Source organism: Mobula birostris, chromosome 18 (genome assembly GCF_030028105.1).
Source record: "Mobula birostris isolate sMobBir1 chromosome 18, sMobBir1.hap1, whole genome shotgun sequence".
In the NCBI taxonomy this organism is placed as follows: domain Eukaryota; kingdom Metazoa; phylum Chordata; class Chondrichthyes; order Myliobatiformes; family Myliobatidae; genus Mobula; species Mobula birostris.
This window is the reverse complement of record NC_092387.1, coordinates 71,572,565-71,596,091: the sequence shown is the minus strand read 5'-3', so window position 1 is coordinate 71,596,091 and position 23,527 is coordinate 71,572,565. Positions and strand designations below refer to the sequence as shown.

The 23,527-nt window shown below is 42.9% G+C and overlaps 1 protein-coding gene across 2 annotated transcripts in view; it reads left to right on the top strand.

Annotated features, from left to right (window-relative positions):
• The window catches only part of LOC140212228 (vinculin), a 284,348-nt gene that overhangs the window by 57,634 nt on the left and 203,187 nt on the right, over positions 1 to 23,527 (top strand). For both annotated transcript variants that reach the window (XM_072282957.1, XM_072282956.1), the window contains exon 2: positions 21,650 to 21,720. In XM_072282957.1, coding sequence (XP_072139058.1) covers positions 21,650 to 21,720 — 71 coding nt within the window. The remainder of the gene's footprint in view (positions 1 to 21,649; positions 21,721 to 23,527) is intronic.

Sequence of the window (23,527 nt, the reverse complement as noted above, 5' to 3'; positions counted from 1 at the left end):
CTCTTCCCCTCTCCCTGCCCTCTTCCCACTTTCAGTCCACAATAGAGACCCGTATCAGAATCAGGGACGTTTCATGAATTTTTTTTTAATGGCAGCAGTATGGTGCAATACATTAAAATTACAGTACTGTGCAAAAGTCTTGGGCACTCTAGCTACATATACTTCACTGAAAATGAGCATAGCCTGGGCACTATTTAGCTGAACTGCATTTGTCCTGCTATTTTTTTAAATTATGGGGTAAATATCAGTGTGATAGCTTCACTGAAACAACATGGCTTGAAGAGTCTATGTTCTTAGACCATACGACATAGGAGCAGAATTAGGCCATCTGCCCATCGAGTCTGCTCCACTATTCAATCATGGCTGATTTTTTTTTTAAATCTCCTTCTCAACCCCAGTTCCCGGTCTTCTCCCCAGAACCTTTGATGCCATGTCCAATCAAGAAACTATCAATCTCTGCCTTAAATATACCTAATGACCTGACTTCCACAGCTGCATGTGGCAACAAATTCCACAAATTCTTCACCCTTTGGCTAAAGAAATTTCTCCGCATCTCTGAATTGAAAGGGCGCCTCTATATCCTGAGGCAGTTCCCTCTTGTCCTAGACTCTCCCACCATGGGAAATATCCTTTCCACATCTACTCTGTCTAGACCTTTCAACATTCGAAAGGCTTCAATGAGATCGCTCCCCCCACCCCCATCCTTCTGAATTCCAACGAGTACGGACTTGGAGCCATCAAATATTCCACGTATGATAACCCTTTTGTTCCTGGAATCATGCTTGTGAACCTCCTCTGAACCCTCTCCAATGCCAGAAAATCTTTTCTAAGATATGGGACCCAAAACTGTTCACAATACTCAAGGTGAGGCCTCACCAGTGCCTTATAAAGCATCAGCATCACATCCTTGTATTCTAGACCTTGAGCACAACAGAATCAGAATCAGGTTTATTATCACTGGCATGTGACGTGAAATTTGTTAACTGTGCAGCAGCGTTTCAATGCAATACATAATCTAGCAGAGAGAGAATAATAAAATAAAAACAATAAATAAACAAGTAAATCAATTGCATATATTCCATAGGATATTAAAAAATGTGCAAAAACAGAAATACTGTCTATTTAAAAAAGGTGAGGTAGTGTCCAAAGCGTCAATGTCCATTTAGGAATCGGATGGCAGAGGGGAAGAAGCTGTTCCTGAATCGCTGAGTGTGTGCCTTCAGGCTTCTGTATCTCCTACCTGAGGGTAACAGTGAGAAAAGGGCATGCCCTGGGTGCTGGAGGTCCTTAATAATGGACGCTGCCTTTCTGAGACACTGCTTCCTAAAGATGTCCTGGGTACTTTGTAGGATAGTGCCCAAGATGGAGCTGACTATATTTACAACCTTTCTGCAGCTTCTTTTGGTCCTGTGCAGTAGCCCCTCCATACCAGACAGTTTTGCAGCCTGTCAGAATGCTCTCCATGGTACAACTATAGAAGTTTTTGAGTGTATTTGTTGACATGCCAAATCTCTTCAAACTCCTAATGAAGTATAGCCCTAAAGTATACAGGTGTGGCCTGATCCCATCGTTTATGCAGTGGATTCTACTGTTTCCTAGTGTATATGGAGTGAATGGTGGGAACAACGTGTGGAATTTAGTTGCAAGTGCTCAGAATGGGTCCTGCCATTATTGAAGCAGCTAACTGGTGGAAGAGGTGTGAGGGGAAGACTGCAGGATTTCAGACATGGGGGAGTCAGATGAGAAAGATCTGAAGGAGAAATTAGACAAGGTTTTTTTTGTCTGAGGAATAGGCTTTACATGTTAGTTCAAGGTCTGTGCAACTAAACCTACTCTCCAGACATCTTGAATCTCTTTGCCATCTTTGTAGAAGAGTTGTTGGTGAACAGCAGCTGCTTCACGTTAAAAGAGATGCAAGTGTCTTCCATTCCTTAGTGTGAAGTTCAGGGCTCAGAACATCGAATCTTGCATATAACCTTTACATATGTGACCTTCAAGAAATCTTTTTCAATGCATCAATGCTTCCTGTAAACATCTAAAGAATGTTCTTTATTTCCCCAGTCCTGATGAAGGGTCTCTGCCTGAAACATTGTACTGTTTTCCATAGATGCTGCCTGGCCTGCTGAGATCCTCTGGCATTTTGTGTTTGTTGCTTCAATTTTCTTTGCAAGTCTACAATGTAGTTAAGAGCATTCTTCGAATATTGATATTGAATCTGAGAAGCAGTTCGAATTTTGTTCATTTTCCTCAAAGTTTGGCATGTTCTTTTTTTTTTCTTTCTTTAGGATGGGTATGATGAGCTTGGATGTAATTATGCAAATATTTTATATTCGTGAGTTGCAGGGTGGTTGGAATTTTGTATATAAGCAAAATATAAGCTTGACTAATCAGATCTCTTGGGCAATTGACATTATTGGCCTGTAGAAGAAAGTAGTACAGCATATCAAAAGATACCACAGGAGGTGTATATTAAAATAATTCTTCCTAGCAAAAGAGACTTGGGCAATTCCTCAGCACAGAAATGAGGGAGGTTAAATACCAGAAATGTTTTCAGAGAAATCTTTCGTAGATTAAGATGAGGCTAAAATCCTGAGTGCTCAAAGATGTGGCCAAAACCCAATTTTTACTATCTTCAAGAAATCATGTGTGTTAGAGTTGCATCTCCTTCTTAAGTTGTGTAGTGCTTTGTGGATTATACGGTGGCAAGTTGTCTTAATGGAGAAAACGGTCTTTAGCCTGTCCTTGATATATGAATTAATCTTCTAAATTTGAGCTTAAAAATCTTGTTCACATCTCTGTGGTATTGCTTTTCCTTTTTTAAAACCTATGACACTTGGATCCCTAATCTTCCAATCCCTGTTTACTTTGCTGCACAAAATTTCTTGCACACCCTGATTTTCATTGCTTTAAAAGTAGATGATATGCCTTCAACTGCCTTGATCTACTACTTTGACAGTCTATTTCTAAGTGCTTCGACTATAAGACCATAGAATCTAAGGCACAGGAGCAGAATTGGGCCATTCAGCCCATTGTAGCTGCTCTGCCATTCTATTATGGCTGATTTTTTTTTATCCCTCTCAACCCCATTCTCCTGCCTTCTCACCATAATCTTTCACGCCCTGACTAATTAAGAATCTAACAACCTCCTCTTTAAATATACCCTATTACTTGGTTTCCACAGCCGTCTCCGGCAATGAATTCCATAGATTCTCCGCCCTCTGGTCATTAAATTCCTCCTTATCTCTGCGCTAAAGGGGCATCGTTGTATTCTGAGGCTCCTTGACATCTTGCCTTCAAAACATCATCCAAAATGCATCACCTCACACTTCATCAGATGAAATTCCATGTTTTGTTGCCAGACAGGGTTACTAGCTGATGAATATTATTCTGTAACCTGAAGCTACCCTCTGTCGACAACGCCACAATGTTTGTATCATCTACAAACATTCCAGTCATGCCTCCTGCATTCACAGCTAAGTCATTAATAAATATTGCAAAAGATAATGGTCCAGCTCAGGTCTCTGGGGCACTGCTGGTCACGGGCTGCCAATCACAACAGCAAATTTCTGTCCTATTTTGTATGCTACTTGACATTAAAGATAAGATTAGCTTTATTTGTCACGTACTTTGAAACATCAAAACATACAGTGAAATGTGCGATTTTGTGTCAATGCCAACACAATACACGGATCACCATGCCGGTGCCAACATAACATGCCTGCATCTCACTAACTCTAGCCATACATCTTTGGAATATGGGAGCAAACTGGAGCATCCGGGGGAAACGCACGCAGTCATGGGTGAATGTACAAACTCCTTACAGATAGTGGCAGTAATCAAACCCAGATCAATGATCATGGTGCTGTAAGACCATTGTGCTAACCACAGTGCTACTATCTGCTGCCTTTACTGAACACCCCTGGTGCCTGATCACCAAAGTTTAAAGTCAAAGTAAATTTATTATAAAAGTACGTATATGCACTATATAGAGTCATTTTCTTCCAAGCATTTATAGGAAATACAATAGAATTTTGAAAAACTATAAACAACAAAACTGGTAAACAACCAATGTGCAAAAGAAGACAAATAGTGCATATAATAAAATGTAGCGAATATATACAGAGTTGTAGAGTCTTTGAAATTAAGTTTATAGGCTGTGAAATTACTTCAGTGTTGAGGTGAGTGAAGTTATCCATGCTGGTTCATAAGCTTGATGGTAGTAATTGCTCCTGAACCTTGTGGTGTAGGACCTAAGGTTCCTGTACCTCCTGGCCAATGAAAGTAGCAAGAGGAGAGCATGGCCTGGATGATGGAGGTCCTTCATGATGGGCACTGCTTTCTTACAGACACCTCATAACTACTAGATACACTCCTATATGACTCCGAGCACACGGTGATCATAGTTCAATGTTGGGCAAGGCTTTGCCTGTGATGGACTGGCCCGTATTCCATTCAAGAGCATTAGTGTTTCCATACCAGGCTATAATGCAACCAGTTATGATACTCTCCACTATGCATCAAGACAAGTTTGTCAAACTATGTATTTACTAGCAGTATGCCTGATGTTGTAGTGTGTGAAGGAAGAGAAGTGAGTGAAGTTACTGTTACAAGAGAGAAGGTGCTCAAAAAGCTGGAAGATCTAAAGGTACACAAGTCACCCAAACCAAACCCTAGAGCTCTGAAAGAGGTAGCGTTAGAGATTGTGGTGGCATTAGAAATGATCTTTCAAAAATCATTGGATTCTGGCATGGTGCCAGAGGACTGGAAAATTGTAAATGTTACTCCACTCTTTAAGAAAGGAGGAAGGCAGCAGAAAGGAAATTATAGACCAGTTAGCCTGACCTCAGTGGTTGGGCTGATGTTAGAGTCAATTACAGATGTTGTTCCTTTATTCAAAAAAGGGAGTAGAGTTAGCCCAGGAAATTATAGACCAGTGAGTCTTACCTCAGCGGTTGGTAAGTTGATGGAGAAGATCCTGAGACGCAGGACTTAAGAACATTTGGAGAGGTATAAAATGATTAGAAATAGTCAGCATGACTTTGTCAAGGGCAGGTCATGCCTTACGAGCCTGATTGAATGGTTTGAGAATGTGACTAAACACATTGATGAAGAAAGAGCAGTAGATGTAGTGTATATGGTTTTGAGCAAGACATTTGATAAGGTACCACATGCAAGGCTTATTGAGAAAGTAAGGAGGCATGGGATCCAAGGGGACATTGCTTTGTGATCCAGAACTGGCTTGCCCACAGAAGGCAAAGAGTGGTTGTAGATGGATCATATTCTGCATGGAGGTCGGTGACCAGTGGTGCGCCTCAGGGATCTGTTCTGGGACCCTTACTCTTCGTGATTTTTATAAATGACCTGGATGAGGAAGTGGAGGGATGGGTTAGTAAATTTGCTGATGACACAAAGGTTGGAGGTGTTGTGGATAGTGCTGAGTGCTGTCAAGAGGTTACAGCGGGACATTGATAGAATGCAAAACTGGGCTGAGAAGTGCAGATGGAGCTCAACCCAGATAAATGTGAGGTGGTTCATTTTGGTAGGTCAAATATGATGGCAGAATATAGTATTAATGGTAAGACTCTTGGCAGTGTGGAGGATCAGAGGGATTTTGGGGTCAGAGTCCATAGGACACTCAAAGTTGCTACACAGGTTGACTCTGTGGTTAAGAAGGCGTACGATGTATTGGCCTTGATCAGTCATGGGATTGAGTTTAAGAACTGAGAGGTAATGTTGCACCTATATAGGACCCTGGTCAGACCCCACTTGGAGTACTGTGCTCAATTCTGGTCGCCTCAATGCAGGAAGGACGTGGAAACCATAGAAAGGGTGCAGAGGAGATTTAGAAGGATGCTGCCTGGATGGGGGAGCATGCCTTACGAGAATAGGTTGAGTGAACTCGGACTTTTCTCCTTGGAGCGATGGAGGATGAGAGGTGACCTGACAGAGGTGTACAAGGTAATGAGAGACATTGATCATGTGGATAGTCAGAAGCTTTTTCGCAGGGCTGAAATGGCTGGCACGAGAGGGCATAGTTTTAAGGTGCTTGGAAGTAGGTACAGAGATGTCAAGGATAAGGTTTTTATGCAGAGAGTGATGAGTGCGTGGAATGGGCTGCCGGCGGCGATAGTGGAGGCGGATATTATAGGGTCTTTTTAGAGACTCCTGGATGGATACATGGAGCTTGGAAAAATAGAGGGCGATGGGTAAGCCTAGGTAGTTCTAAGGTAAGGACATGTTTGGCACAGCTTTGTGGGCCTGTATTGTGCTGTAGGTTTTCTATGTATCTAACATTGAATTACATTAGATTTAATTCGGCTTTTTTGATACTGATCAACAGAAAAGACTTCCTTTTGTGTCAAAGTGAAAACAACTTCCTATAAATTGGTCTAAATTAATTACAAATATTAAACACAGAATTACTAATTTCATAAGTACTTGCCCCCTTCAAGTTATTGACCCAGCTGGTGGCACAGTGGCATCAGTGCCGGACTTCGGGATAAAAGGTCCCGAGTTCGAATCCAACCGGCTCCCCTGCACGCTTTCCATCCGTGCTGGGTTACGAGCTGGTGATCTCTTTGGAAGCTCACCTGGCAGAAGGCAATGGCAAACCACTGCTATAACTTGCCTCGTGCGTGGTTCCCCACTACGTCAGAGAGACGTGGAGGGAAATTGTCCACTAACCGGAGAAACTCCAGATGTGACATATCTTTCCTTTCCTTTCAAGTTGTTATTTAGTAGATGCACCTTTGGCAGCAATTACAGCCTTGAATCTGTGTGGATAGGTCTCTTTCAGCTTTGCACATTTGGATACTGCAATTTTTCCCCATTTTTCTCTACAAAAGTGCTCAAAACTCTGTCAGATTACATGGGGATCATGAGTGAACTTTTTTTTAAGTCCAGCCACAAATTCTCAATTGGATTGAAGTCTGGATTCTGACTTGGCCACTCCGGGACATTAACTTTGTTATCTTTAAGCCATTCCTGTGTTGCTTTGGCTTTGTGCTTCCCACAAGTCACAGTTCCTTGCAGACTACGTCAGGTTTTCCTCTAGGTTTTACCTATATTTTGCTTCGCTCATTTTACCCTCTACCTTCACAAACCTTCCATGGCCCTTTGTAGTGAAGCAACCCACAGCATGATGCAGCCACCACCATGCTTCACCGTACGTAAGGTGTGTTTTTTGATGATGTGCAGAGTTTGGCTGACGCCAAGCATAGAGTCTTATCTGATGGCCAACAAGCTCAGTTTTGGTTTCATTAGACCATAGAACCTTCTTGCCACTCACCTCAGTGTCTCACACATGCCTTCTGACAAACTCTAGTCGATATTTCATGAGGGCTCTTTTTTTTTTTTGGACAGTGTCCTTCTCTTTGCCACCCTCCAATTAAGCTGCGACTGGTGAAGCACCTGGACAACAGTTGTATGTGCTGTCTCTCCCACCTCAGCCACTGAAACTTGTAACTCCTCCAGAGTTGGCAAAAGTCTCTTGGTGGCCTCCGTCACTAGTCCCCTTCTTACATGGTCACTTAGATTTTGAGGGCAGCCCGCTCTAGGCAGATTTACAAATGTGCCATATTCTTTCCATTTCTGACAATTGACTTAATTGTAGTCCAAGGGATTATCAGTGACTTGGAAATTTTCCTATATCCATCTTCTGATTTGTGCTTTCCCAATAACCTGTTTGCGGAGTTGCCTGGATTGTTCTTTTGTCTCGTGGTGTAGTTTTTGTCAGGATACTGACTCACCAGCAATTTTATCAAGGTTGTACATGGTATACATACTGAGATAATAACTTTGCTTTGAACTTTGAAAGACCATCAGGTGGGAAGTACAGGAGTCTTAGGTCCTCAGCACTGGACTTAGTAGCAGTGGTTGCCCAGAAGCCTTGAACCTGCTTCATTCACCTCAGCAGTGAACTAACTCTGCATCCTGTGGACTCGCTTTCTGGGTCTCTGGAGTTCATGTTCAATGAATTATTTGTGTTTTTTTACTATTTGCACACTGGATGTTTGTCTTTGTTGTTTGTGGATTTTCATGGATTCTATTGTTTATTTGTCAATGCCTGCAAGATGAATCTCAAGGTTGTATATATTATACACCGGAATAAATTTGAACTGTGGTTTTTTTTTTCCCTCCATAGATGGCTGTGCAATCACTACATATGACTATTTAGTGATGCTTCCCCTTTTTACTTAGCTTGATGAAGTTCCATATACAGTACATTCTTCCAGTGCATCAAATACAGAATCTGTCCATGTTACAAATTCCTTTGCCTTCTACCTCCTTGGATCATAAGACCATAAGACATAGGAGCAGAATTAGGCCATTCTATCATGGCTGATCCCGGATCCTGCCTTCTTGCCCTAACCCTTTGATGCCCTGACCAATCAGGAAACTATCAACTTCGGCCTTAAATATACCCATACACCTGGCCTCCACCACAGTCTGTGGCAGAGAATTTAACGGATTCACTACTATCTGGTTTTTCAAAAAAAAAAATCCTCCTTGCATCTGGAGTCACCCCTAAATTTTGAAGCTGTGCCCACTATGTTCGAGATACCCCTACCGTAGGACATCCCCTCCACATTCACCGTATCTAGTCCTTTCAACATTCGGTAGGTTTCAGTAAGATCCCCCTGTATTATTCTAAATTCCAGTAAGTACAGGCCCAAAGCTGCCAAATGCTGCTCATATGTTAACCCCTTCATTCCCAGAATCATCCTCGTGAACCTCCTCTGGACTCTCTCCAATGACAACACATCCTTTCTGAGATATGGGGCCCAAAACTGTTGACAATATTTCAACTGCGGCCTGACAAGTGTCTTATAACGCCTCAACAGTATCTCCTTGCTTTTATATTCTATTCCCTTTGAAATAAATGCCAACATTGCATTTGCTTGCTTGACCACAGACTCAACCTGTAAATTAACCTTTTGGGAGTCTCACAAGTACTTTAAGTCCCTCTGTACCTCTGATGTTTGAACTTACTCCCCATTTAGATAGTAGTCTGCACTATTGTACGATAATGCATTTTGGTAAAAGGAACATTTCCAAACACTGTATTCCATCTGCCAATGTTTTGCTCACTTTTCCAGTTTGCCCAAGTCCTGCTGCAATCACATTTCTTCCTCAGCATTACCTACCGCTCCACCTATCTTTGTATCATCTGCAAACTTTGCCACAAAGCCATCAATTACATTATCCAAATCATTGACAAACAATATGAAAGGTAGTGGTCCCAATACTGACCCTTGAGGAACACCACTAGTCACTGGCAGCCTACCAGAAAAGACCCCCTTTATTCCCACTCGCTGCCTCCTGCCTGTCAGCCATTCCTCTATCCATGCCAGTATCTCTCCTGTAATGCCACAGGATTTTATCTTATTAAGCAGCCTCATGTAGCACCTTGTCAATTTCCTTCTGTAAATCCAAGTAAATGACATCAACTGCTTCTCTGTCTCTTCCCCCCCCCCCCACCCCCCTACTTCCTCGAACAACTGTAACAGGTTTGTCAGTCAAGGTTTCCCTTGACAGAAACCATGCTGGCTTTGACTTATTTTATCATTAGTCTCCAAGTACCCCAAAACCTCATTCTTAATAATACACTCCAGTATTTTCCCAACCACTGAGGTTAGGCTGACTGGCCTATAATTACTTTCCTTTTGCCTTTCTCCCTTAAAGAGTGGGCTGACATTTGCAATCTTCCAGTCCTCTGGGGCCATGCCAGAATCAAGTGATTCTTGAAAGATCATGACCAATGTATCCGTGATCTCTTCAGCAACCTCTCTCAGGACGCTGTTCATCTGGCCTAGGTGACCTATCCACCCTAAGACCTTACAGTTTGTCTTGCATTCTTCCTTTGTAATAACAATGCACTCACTCCTGTGCCCTGACACTCACGGACCTTTGGAACACTGCTAGTGTCTTCCACAGTGAAGACGGATGCAAGGTATCCATTAAGTTCATATGTCATTTCTTTGTCTCCCATTACTACCTCACTAGTATCAGTTTCTAGTGGTCCAATATCAACTCTCACCTCCCTTTTACTCTTCATATAACAGAAAAAACTTTTAGTATCCTGCTTTATGTTATTGGCTAGTTTGCCCTCATATTTAATATTTTTCCTTGTAGCTTTTTAGTTGCCTTTTGCTTCCTAATCATCCAACTTCCCACTTAATTTTGCTACCTTATACGCCCTTTCCTTGGCTTCCTACCCAACTCCCTGAATTCTGTCTTCAAGACCACCTCCCTTTTTCTACCTATATCATTGGTACCAATGTGTACCAAGACTTCTGGCTGTTCACTCTCTCCCTTCAGAATAGTCTGCACCTGATCTGAGACATTCCGTACCCTGACACCTGACAGGCAACACGGCATGCGGGTATCTCTATCAGACTGACAGAACCTCCTGTCTGTTCCTCTCACTAATCATCCCCTATGACTACCGCATTCTTCATCATCTTCTGCACCACAGAACCAGGCTCAGTGCCAGACACCTGATCACCGTGGTCGTACTCTGTCAGGTCACCCCCCTCAACAGCATCCAAAATGAGGTAATGATTACTGAAGGGGATGGCCACAGTGGTGCTCTGTACTATTAGCTCTCACATTCCTTCCCTGACAGTCACCCACTTATCTAACTTCTGCAGCCTCAGGGTGACTATCTCCTTGTAGCTCCTATCCATCTCCTGCTCACTTTCCCTAATACGCTGTAGGTCATCAAGCTGCGGCTTCAGATCTCTAACACGGTCTCTCAGAAGCTGCATCTCGGTGCACCTGGCACAGATGTGGCCATCTGGGAGACTGGAAGATTCCCAGGATTCCCACATCTGACACCCAGAGCAAAGTACTAACCCTACAGACATGATCTATATTCCTCTTTCTTAAAAAAAAACGAAGTGCACTCACCTACTTACTTCGCGGAAGCCGGAATGAACTCTGCCTCAGATCACTCTGTCGATGACCGCTCCACTAGGCAATGTCTCCCTTTTTGTGCCTGAACCTTCCCTGCTATCTAATTCACAATTGGTGCTTCGGTTATAGCCGCTGATAAACGCTCTTGAAACTCCCTTTTCAAATAACCGCCACCGACCTGCGAGAAATCCTTCTTGGTAAGGCTGATACTGATACCTGTGAGTTATGCTTCTTCTCAGATTGCAGTATGAATTCAATGATATTATGACCACTGTCTCCTAAGTGTACCTTTACATTAATTTCACAACGCCAGTCTAAGATGGCTTTTCCCCAGTAGGCTCGAGCACAAGCTGCTCTTAAAAAGCCATGTTATTGGTATTCAATAAGCTTCCTCTCTTGCGATCCAACACCAATCTGATCTTCTAAATTCCCTTGCAGATTGAAGTCCCCCATTACAATTGTGTCACTACCCTTATTACGTGCCTTTTCCAACTCCCATTGCAATCTGAGCCCCACAACTTAGCTACTACTTAGAGGGTGATATGTGATTCCCATAATGGAATTTTTTTCCTTGTAGTTTCTCCACCCGCAAAGATTCAACATTCTCTGACCCTATGTCACCAACAGAGCCACACCACCGCTTATCTTTCCGACCTGTCCTTTCAATAGAAATTGTATTGTTTATGTTCAACTCCCAACTGTAGCCTCCTTTCAGCCACAAGTCAATGATGCCCACAATGTCATAACCGACCAGTCTCTAATTGTGCCACGAGTTCATCCATCTTATTCCGAATGCTACATGTATTTAAATACAGCACCTTCAGTCCTGCATTCTTTGCCCTATTGAATTTTGCCTCTGTGATACAGCAAGTTTAACTCTTTGCTCTGTCTGCATTTGCACTAATGATTGACGTGTCCTTCCTTAATTTGTAATGCTATGGTTTATATTTTTAATGTTATGCTGTATGTATTTCATTTAGTAGTTCTGTAAGAGCAGTCTGTTCTGCTGTCAGCCTGTTTGGGTTATTGTTAATGATGAGGAATGTGTGCCATCTAATTAGGATGGTAGAATTAGGGGGAGCTTTTCTTGGTGAGGGACACAAAGGTTAGGGTTAGGGTTGGGGCGCTTTTTTGGTTCGATGGGAGATGAAGAGAGAAGACGCTGACGTAACAGCAGTGGAACTGCCTGGTACTATTGGTGCCCTGGATGAAGGTGGTGGTGGGGGGGTGCGGTGCGGGCGACCAGTATTGTCTGTTATAACTACGGAGAAGAGGATCACGTCAGGCGAGAGTGTGAAGGACAGGAAAACCCTCGGAGAATTAGCCCCTGGGAACCTAAGCAGAGAGATCCAGTGAGGGAACAGCCTGTTGTCTCAGGGGAACATGTTTCCAGCAATATATCAAGGAATACCCTAAAGCAAAAACCCTAGTCATGACGGCTTAGTGGGACCAAGCTCCATTGTATTGCTATGGATTGAGGGTATTTATTCTGGAGCCAAACTTGACACTGGCTCTCAGGTTACCTGCTGTACCATTCATTTTACAACAGTATTTGACGCATTACCGTTGACACCACGCAGTGCACTAGAGATCTGGGGTCTTAGTACGGATGACTATCCGTATGATGGTTACTTGTCATTGAAGCTGGAGTTTTTGGAAGCAGATGTGGGAGTAGCTGAGGTCCTTGATACATTGGTGTTGGTTTGTCCAGACCCAGTCGAGAAGGGCGAAGCTTCAATTCTTGTGAGGGTGAATACTCTTATTGTGAGGAGACTAATGGAAGCCTGCAAGGAGAAAGTTGGAGAGAGCTTTCTGAAAACATTGTCCATTTACCCTGTGTTCCAAGCTACACTAGGCTGAATACTGAGCATAAACAAGGCAGTGTGTGATACACCCAGTCCAAATTAGTCGTGTTAAAGCTTGGGGAAGTAGCTAGAGTGACAGGAAACCCCAAATTTCCCAGAATGCTTGAGGCTGAGGCCCTCTTGGTGGGTACTCCGGAACACCACCAAGAGGAGTTGGGCTTACCTGCTGGGGTACTGGTGAGGCCCAAACTGCAGAAGCTCTCGGTTGTACGGGTGAACAGGATGACAGTGAGTGTCAGGAACACTTCGGAGCGGGAGAGATGCCAATGGTGTGCCCCTTTCCGGTGACAGCAATGTCTAGTGTCCCAGTGACAGCAATGTCTAGTGTCCCTGTGAGACAAGCCAGAGAGAAACTCTCTCCAAAAAGGGGAAGTTGACTGCCAAGTCATTCAACTTTGGGGACTCCCAGGTATCTGGAGGTTGGAAGAAGAGGTTGATAGAGGAGATGTTGAAGCTGGAAAATGTCTTTTCTACTGACACACCATCCAGGTGACAGAGGACACCCCATTCAGAGAAGGGTCTCGGTGACTGGTGCTTGCACAGGTTCGGCAACATTTGTGGAAGCTGAAGGAAGCTGGGATCATCACTGAGTCCTGAAGCCCTTATGCATCTCCAATAGTGGTGGTCAGGAAAAAGAATGGAAAGATACTGATGTGTGTGGACTATCAGAGTCTGAACAGGCATACAGTCCCTGATCAGTATACAGTCCCGAGAATGGAGGATGCACTGGCCTTCCCGAGTGGTATGAAGTGGTTCAGTGTGCTGGACTTCAGTGGGTATTACCAGATCCCAGTGAGTGAGGCTGACAAAGAAGACCGCATTTATGTGTCCACTTGGATCCTTCCAGTTTGAAAGGATGCCCCAAGGCATATCGGGAGCCCCTGCTACTTTCCAGCACGTTATGGAGAAAGCAGTGGGCAATATGAACTTGCTTGAGGTATTAGTATATCTGGATGATCTCATTGTGTTTGGGTCCACCTTGGAGAAACATGAAGTGAGGCTACTGAAGGTGCTTGGCTGCCTGAAAGCTGAAAGGTTAAAACTTTCCCTGGACAAGTGCCAGTTCTGCAAGACATCTGTCAACTATGTTGGGTACATAGTCTCACGGAATGGAATAGCCATAGATCCATCTAAAATAGAGGTGGTGACCACATGGCCAAGACCCCAGACTGTGAGCATCCTGTGCCTGTTCCTTGGACTATCTGTGGGAGGCTCATGGAGGACTGCTCTAAAGTGAGCCATCCTTTAAATCGGATTCTGTGTGGTTACCCTCCCTTGGTGACGAAAGGAGAGGATGGTAAAAATTATCTTAACCCTTCAGAGCCTTTAGGAGCGAGATTGGATGCAAAATGTGAAGAGGCCTTTCAGTTGCTGAAGGAGCTGCTGACGAAAGCGCCTGTGCTGGCTCTTGCAGACCCCTGGCTGCCATGTGTATTGCATGCAGGTGCCAGCAGAGAGGGCTTAGGGGGTGCCCTGTATCAGGATCAGGGTTGAGACGTGTCATGTTTGTCATCTGGAGGCTGTCATCCTCTGAGCAAAACTACCCCACGCACAAATTTGGAGTTCCTGGCGTTGAAGTGGGCTGTGGTGGATAAGCTAAGTGACTACCTATATGGTACCAAGTTCGAGGTGAGGACAGCCAACAACCCAATAACTTGTATCCTGCCTGTATGAAATTGGATGCCACAAGCTATTGGTGGTTGGCGGCATTGTCTGCCTATGATTTTAGCCTGAAATACCAACTGGGAAGTAGGAACATTGATGCTGATCCATTGTCCCGACGTGCACATGAAGGGCTGGACAGGAACAGAGAGTGGGAGAGTGCCCTGCCCCTGGAGTCAAAGCCATGTGCCAGTTCTCCATCGGGGAAGGCAGAGGAAAGGCAAGGGCAAAATCGAGCGGTAGATCACTTGGGAACTTCTGATGGTGCCATTCCACAAGCTTACTGCAACCTGACTGCTCTGAAGACAGCAGTGGCCAGAATTGAGCCCTGGGGAAGTGGCAGCAGCTCAGTGAGATGGCCCTTGTATGGGTACTGTTTGGTCAGCAGTTGCCAAAGGGGACATGGCCCAAACAGACAAGATGAAACATTCTACAGTATCTCTACTACTGAGAGAATGGCCCAGATTGGAGGAATCCTGGTTCCTGGTTGAGGAACCAGATCCTATATCGGGTCCGGACCAGCCTCGGCATTCCCAGCTGGTTCTGCCTAAGAAGTATCGGAGGATTATGTTGAAGTCACTTCATGATGACTCTGGCTATTTAGGGGTTGATAAGACCTGTGGATTGCTCAGAGATCAGTTCTACTGGTCCCAAATGAAGCCAGAGAACAAAGAGTACTGCAAGTCATGCATTCAATGTATATGGAGGAAGACACTGTCTATGAGAGCTGTTCCATTGTCCCACTTGCAGAGTGCGGGGCCCCTGGACCTGGTGTGTATTGATTTCATATCAATAGAGCCAAATGCCAGCAACATGGTGAATGTCTTGGTCATTACGGATCACTGCACCAGATGTACACAAGCCTTCCCTACCAAGGATCAGAGGGTGTCCACTGTGGCCAAAGTATTTGGGGAGAAGTATTTCGTTTATTATGGTCTCCCCAGGCAGATACATAGTAATCAGAGATGGGATTTCGAGAGTAGGTTCATACATGAGTTACTGAGTATGCTTGGAGTTGAGAAGTCAAGGACTATGCCTTTTCACCCACAGGGTGATCCCCAGCTGAGAGGTTCAATTGGACCTTGCTAGACATGCTTGGAATCTTGGAGATCAGTAAAAAGAACAAGTAGAGTCAACATATTGGACATCTGGTCCACTGCTACAACTGTACACAGAATGAAGCTACTGAGTACTCACTGTATTATCTGATGTTTGGGCGCAAGGAGAGGTTGCCTGTTGACCTCTGTTTTGGGACTGGCGAGGAAGGTCTACTGCAGAAGACTTGTCTGAAGTGTGTGTCTGATATGAGAAGGGAGCTGAAAAAGGCTTATGAATTAGCTGAGGTCTCAGCTACCAAGCAGAACCAAGGAAATAAGAGGAGATGTGATCAAAAGGTTTCTCAGCTCTTGCCTGGCGACTGAGTCCTCATAAAGAATTTGGGCTACCTGGGAAGCATAAATTGGCTGACTGCTGGGTGGCTACACCCTAAGTAGTGGAGAGTCAGATGCCAAATGTACCGGTTTTCTGGGTGAGACCAGAGGATGGGAAAGGACCTGTCAAGATTCTCCATCGGAACCACCTTCTGCCTCTGGGACAAGAGGTGCAGGTTTACCCAGAGCCTGACATGGACCCTACACAGAGTAAGAGGGCTCTGCAGTGTCATGGGGAGACTGAAGGACCAGCAGCAGGAAAGATTAGTCTGGCTCCTGCTCCTGAATGGGATACAGACTATGAGAATGGGGAAATGGGCATGTGGTATATGCTGCCTTTTGCTAACTCCCCACTAATTGAGGAAGAGATTCCTAACCCTTCTCATGCTGAGACAGATGTAATGGCAGGGGGGCTAGCAGTGGACAAGCAGGCATGCAGCTGCACCATGAAGTGGGGTTGGGCTCTAAAGTAACTGAGAATGAAGTTGAGCTCAGCCAAGTGGTGGAGGGACCTGATTTGCCAGAAGGCACGAGTAATAGACTGGGAAAGGCCTTGCCATGTAGACCAGAAGTATCCTAGAGAAGTATCCTAGAAATATCCTAGATCCCTGAAGTATCAAAGAGTGTCTGAAAATGAAGAAGTAGATGATGAAATAAGGTGGTCTCAAAGTGTCAGGAGACCCCAGATTAGATTAGATTAGATTCAACTTTACTGTCATTGTGCCGAGTACAGATACAAAGCCAATGAAATGCAGTTAGAAATCTGACCAGAAATGCAAAAAAGTGTTATTTACAAAATAACTGCAAATAAAAAGTAAGTGCTACAGCACACAAATATAAAAGTACTGAGACAGTACAATATGGGTGCAATACTACTTAGAGCTATGATGTGAGGTTCAGCAGGGTCACAGCCTCAGGGAAGAAGCTCTTCCTGTGCCTGCTGGTACGGGAGCGGATGCTCCTGTAGTGCCTACCGGATGGGAGGAGAGTAAAAAGTCCATGGTTAGGGTGAGATGCATCCTTGATGATGCTTTTCGCCCTGCCCAGGCAGCGTTTATGGTAGATATTCTCAATGGTGGGCAATTGGGTGCTGATAATGCGCTGAGCAGTTTTCACCACGCTGGAGTGCTTTGTGGTCTGATACGGGACAATTGCCATGCCACACTGAGATGCAGTTGGTGAGTATACTCTTTTTTTCTTTTTTTTTAAATTTTATTTTTATTTGGATAAGGAATTCACAAATATCATGTACTTTTCCACACATATAACCTTTTCCATTTTTTCATATGTATAAAACTATAATTATTTATACATTCTTAAGTACACATTGAGATGATATAAAAGGAAATTAGACACTTAAATAGATAATTATGTACTGTGGTAATTCTAATCTATTAGGCTAAGTAATGGTATTAGTTGTTAAGAAAAATGGTAATAATAGTTTCCATATAACTCTTCTGGACCATTTCCACTGGTCCAAAATGTTGTATATAAGCCTGTGTAACAACCATTGTAGGTGTTTATATCCTAATTTGTTCATGCTTGCTCCTGCCCGCAGACATAATTATCCAATCCCTATATACTTATTTACTTAATTTTTCCATTTTTTATCCCTTTCCCAAATCTTTCCCCTTACTTGTGTTAATTCTCTATTTTCCAAAAGAAAACAAAAAAAAAGACATTTAGACTAGGGGTGCTTACGTTAGCAATATTACTGTGTTGATGAGAAGAGCAGTATAAGTCATTAGGAGAGTCATCTAAAGTCTGCTCGCATTGGGGTTATATATACAATCCATTTATTCCAGATTTGATAAAATTTTTCTTTTTGAATTCTCAGGGAATAAGTCAACTTTTCCATTTTAAATATTTCCAAGATAATTTTGTGCCAATCTTCTAATGTAGGTGGTATTGGATTTAGCCACTTTCTAGTGATTGATTTCTTACTTGCCGCTAAGAGGGCCTGCAGCAACTTTTATATCTTCCTTCTGTTCAAGAAACAATACATGCCCCAAATAGAGCGTCTCAAAGTTCAGAGGTATCTGGGACCTAAGTACCTTAACTAATGTTCTATGAATACCTTCCCAATATAGACTTAATTTAGGGCAATCCCAGAAAATATGAAAATGATTTGCCTCCTTAGAGCCGCACCTTCTCCAACACGTCACGTTTGTATCTTTATATTTTTCCTGATATGGGGTCTTGAAGTATCTTATAATGTTTTTCCAACAATGTTCTCTCCAAGGCAAAGAATTAGTCGAGGACCATTGAAAGCTGCAGATTTTCCCCCAAGCCTCCTCTGAAAGTACCAACCCCGCTTCTTTCTCCCACTTCTCTTTAATATACAGTGTATTTACATTTTTAGCATGGGAGAGTGCATTATATACTCGAGAAACTGATTTACTAGGTATTGAACTGCAAGCCGAATGGTGAGTATACTCTCAGTGGTACAGCGGTAAAAGTCCGTCAGTATCCTGGGACAGAGATGAGCTTGCTTGATGCTTCACAGGAAATAAAGGCGTTGCTGCGCCTTTTTGATCAGGATGGAGGCGTTCAAGGACCAGGTGAGATCCTTGGAAATGTGAACACCAAGGAATTTGAAGCTTGATACACACTCCACTACAGCTCCGTTGATGTAGATGGGACATTCATGTTACATCCATCACCTACTTGTAAACCTGCTGGCTCATCCTCAACTCTATTATATTCTTTCCCATATTAGTTTAAACCACTCCCAGAAGCTCTAATAAATCTGCCTGCAAGAATATTGGTTCCCCTCAGATTCAAGTGCAACCCAACCCTTTTGTACAGGTCTCACCTGCCCCAGAAGAGGTCCCAGTTATCCAGAAGTCTGAATCCCTGCCCCTGCTCCAATTCTTCAGCCACGCATTTATCTGCACCCCATTCTTTTCCATGTCACAGGCAGTAATCCTGAGATTACTAAGTTTTAAGAATAGAGAAGGCTGAAGACTTATGTTACGTGTCTTACCTTTTAAGTCTCATCTAAATTCTTGTCTCCTGGATATTTTAAGGTTTAACTCTAGCTCTCCTTTGCCAGTGGTAACAGGATTTTAATTCATTTATCTTTCGGCCCGAATCCCTAAGCTTTTAAAATCCAACTTTGCAGCCTTGCTATTGCTCATTTCTTTAATCTTTATGCACCCAAGTTGTCTTTGGGAAGTTTCAGCCATGAAGTCCTTGCAGAAGTTTTTAATGATACTGGTCCAATGTTTCATGGTGAGACTGAACGTGCAGAGAGAATTTGTCTGAAAAATTCATCAACCATGACAGATGCAAATACACCACTGGGCTGTACTCAGAAGTTGCTTAAATTCTAAAATGCTTGTGTAAGGACTAGCAATTTGATATTGCAGACTGAAAATTGAATTGTATTACTTTATGCTATACTATTTCAAAAGAAGGTATCTGCAGCATCTCTTTTGTTTGTTTCTGTATCACATGAATTCACGCAGGAAGAATGACTGGAATGTTGAAAGCCAATTTAATGTGCAAGTATTCAGCTTTGAACCCATTTGCAATGTAGTATTCCTGATGTTTGTTAATACCTTCATATTCATAATGGAGGTGTTGTTTTCATTTGAATCATTGTGGCTGAATCAAAATGATAACATTTGTGACCTAAACGCGAGATGCTGGAAATCTTGAGCAACACACATTTGCTGAGGAACTCAGCAAGGTCAGCAGCATCAGTGGAGGGGAATAAACAGTTAACATTTCAGGCTGAGACCCTTTATCATGATTGGAAAGGAAGGGAGCAGAACCAGAATTTGAAGATGGGCGGGGGGGGGTGTGAGGAGTAGATGTTTACAAGTGATGGCTAAGATCGGGTGAGGAGGAAGGTAGGTGGATGGAGGAGGATGAATAAAGTAAGAAGCTGAGAGGTGATAGGTTAGAGGTGAGGGCTGAAGAAGAAATCTGATAGGATAGGAAAATGGGTTATGGAAGAAAGGGAAGGAGGACGGGAATCAGAGTTTATGGGCAGGCGAGGACGAGAAGGGTTGCGAGGGGAGCTAGAATGGGGAGTGAAAAAGAGGAGGATGAGGGGTTGAAATTACCAAAAGTTAGAGAAATTGATGTTCATGCCATCTGGTTGGAGGCTACACGGCTGGAATGTGAGATGTTGCTGTTCCAACCTGAGTGTGGCTTCATCAAGACAGTAGAAGAAGCCATGACTGACTTGTCAGAATAGGAAGCTGAGTAGAAATGGGTGGCCACCAGAGTCTTGGGCTGCAAGTCCATGGCTTCCTGGCAACACAAGTAGATACAATGGTAAAGAAGGCATCTGCCATGCTGTCTTCAACAGTTGAGGTGTTGACTATAAAAGCAAGGAAGTCGCATTGCAGGTGTATAAAACTTTGGTCAGGCCATATTTGAAGTACTGTGTGCAGTTTTAGTTGTGTCAGTACAAGATGGATATGGAGACTTCGGAGAGGGTGCAGAAGCGGTGTATCTGTATTAGAGAGTGTTAGCTGTAAAGAGGGTTTGGAGAAACTTGGATTGATGGTCTGAGGGGCACTCTGATAGAAAATTCTGAGCGGCAGAGGCAGGGTAGATTATTGTATTCTTCTTTCCAGGGTGGATAAGTTAAATGTAGGGCATAGCTTTAAGGTGTGTATGGGGAAATTTAAAGGAGATTTATGAGGCAAGTGTTTTTTTTTAACACAACAGTGGGAACACAGTCGGAAAGTGACGGAAGCAGAGAAGATAGCAACAGGGAACAGAAGGTTATATACTAGATACGGAACAGATGTTCCATTTTGTTTTAGTATTGGGTTTAGTCAATGCAGACATCATTGCTGGATCATCTTCTATGTTCTTTGTTGTACCCTTGCTCATTTCTGATTTAGCTGGAAATGTTTTATTACTGGTTTTGTCATCTTAATTAAATAGTCTGTAACCCAATAAAATGCTAAATCTCAAGCTTGTATTGCTGTTAAAAATGGGCATGGGTTGTTGCAAAAAAGTCACAAAAAGCTATATTTCTTTTCTGCCTCACCAGCTAATCACTCTCGTATCGCCACGTCTACACACTAACTGCACAATCTTTTTCTTTGCTGCATTTGCTATAAGGGTAGTGATAGTGCAATGCTTTGTAGTACCGGCTATAATATCAGGTTCGATTCCTGCTGCTGTCTAAGGAGGTTGAATGTTCTTCCTGTGACCAATTGGGTTTCCTCTTTGTGCTCCAGTTTTCTCCCACATTTTGCCAAGACATATGGGATAGAGTTAGTAAGTTGTGGGCATGCTAAGTTTGTACCAGAAGCATGACGATACTTGTGGGCTTCACAGTACAATCCTCGTTGATGTGATTTGACACAAAATAACACATTTCTCTTCATCTTATCTCTTTTACATTTATTTCTCCAAGGTAATGTATATACTGGGCTTTTCATTTATTCACCAGTGGGATTTAATATTCATTCTTTTTGGTAAAAGTTGTGTAATAATCCAGGATATCAACAACAGCAATAGGCAACGGCTTGCACTTCATATTATACTGCCTTGGTTTGCATACTGGCTTGCGTGTCATAGACAGCTGGGATGCAACATCCATGATCAAGACAGCCCAATGGAATTGTCAGTGGATGGATTTTGAAATAATATAGTCAATATCATTACAGATAGATTGATTTGCTAAGGTGTAGCTGAAATTATGAATTGTCTTTATGAATGTTTAAAATATTGCATGTCTGTTGAAATTAAACGTAGTTATAAATGTATTTGTAATATTTACAAGTGCCTATATATTGATTTCAGGTTGGCAAAGAAACTGTACAGACTACAGAAGACCAAGTTATGAAGAGAGATATGCCACCAGCCTTCATTAAGTAAATATGGGTTTACATTTAGTCAAGATAAGTTCGCAGAATAACTGCTTATCCATGTTTTATGTAACTGATATTAACGCTTGCATTAATAGGTTTTATACTTGTTGTAGGTTTAACTGTTATGGATTTTTCCACACTGGAAAATAGTTGAAGATTTTTCCAAGAATAATGCTGTTTCTACTTTATCCGTGCACTTTTCACCCCTCTCTAAGATGGCTCACTGGGTTACAAGTGATAAGACTCTCAGAAATCTGATATTATGCAAATTCTTCCCCATATTTTAAAACATTTTTCAGCCTAGTAAAATATGTACTGGATACAGTATATATTACACTAGTTCAATTATTGACAGCATTAAGGACATTATTCAATGAAATGAAAGAATTATAGTAAGTGCATGTAATAACACATGCATAGCTAGAGAAAATAGATAATTTCTACTTGTAGACTATTCTCAGGAAAGGACCCCTTAAGTTACCTAGAGACCACACAACAACAACACTCTCTGTACTTTTTTTTTCTCTGCCCAAAGCATTTCATAGCATTATTCAATATAGCTTGATAACTCTCCACACCTTCACCATGCTCTGAGTGAAACCATAAGGCATAGGAGCAGAATTAGGCCATTCAGCCCATCTATTGTCTCGCAACCCCATTTCCTGCCTTCTCCCCATAACCTTTGACACCCTGACTAATCAAGAAACTATCAACCTCCGTTTTAAATGTACTCCGTTACTTTGCCTCCACAACTGCCTGTGGCAACAAATTCTGCAGATTCATTACCCACTGGCTAAAGAAATTCCTGCTCATCTATTTTAAATGGACATCCCTCTAATCTAACACTGTGCCCTCTGGTCCTGGACTCATCCACTGTAGGAAACATCCTTTCCACATCTACTCTGCACAGATCTTTCAATATTCGATAAGTGTCAATGAGATCCCCCCCGCCCGCCCCCGCCCCCACCATTCTTCTAAACTTCAGCAAGAGCAGGCCCTGAGCCATCAAACGCTCCTCCTACCCAGAATTCTTATGTATATCCTCTAGATCAGAATCAGGTTTATTATCACTGGCATGTGTTGTGAAATTTGTTAACTTAGCAGCAGTAAAATGCAATACATAATACAGAAGTTAAATAAATTACAGTATATGTATATTGAATAGATTAAAAATCATGGAAAAACAAATAATATATATTAATGAAGTGAGGTAGTGTTCACCAGTTCAATGCTCATTTAGGAATCAGATGGCAGAGGGGAAGAAGCTGTTCCTGAGTCGTTAAGTGTGTGCCTTCAGGCTTCTGCACCTCCTACCTAATGGTAACAATGAGAAAAGGAGATGCTCTGGGTGCTGGGGAGTCCTTAATAATGGACGCTGCTTTTCTGAGATGCCACTCCTTGAAGATGTTGTGGGTACTTTGTAGGCTAATACCCAGGATAGAGCCGACTAAACTTACGAACCTCTGTGGTTTCTTTTGGTCGTGTGCAGTAGCCCTCCCTCCCCATACCAGACAGTGATGCAGCCTGTCAGAATGCTCTCCACGGTACACCTGTAGAAGTTTGAGTGTTTTTGTTGACACTCCAAATCTTTTCAAACTCCTAATGAAGTATAGACACTGTTTTGCCGCCTTTATAGCTGCATTGTTATGTTGGGACCAGGTTAGGTCCTTGGAGATCTTGACACCTAGAAACTGCTCACTCTCTCCACTTGATCCCTCTGAAGATTGGTTTGTGTTCCTTCGTCTTGCCCTTCCTGAAGTCCACAATCAGCTCTTTCATCTTACTGACACTGAGTGCAAGGTTGTTGCTG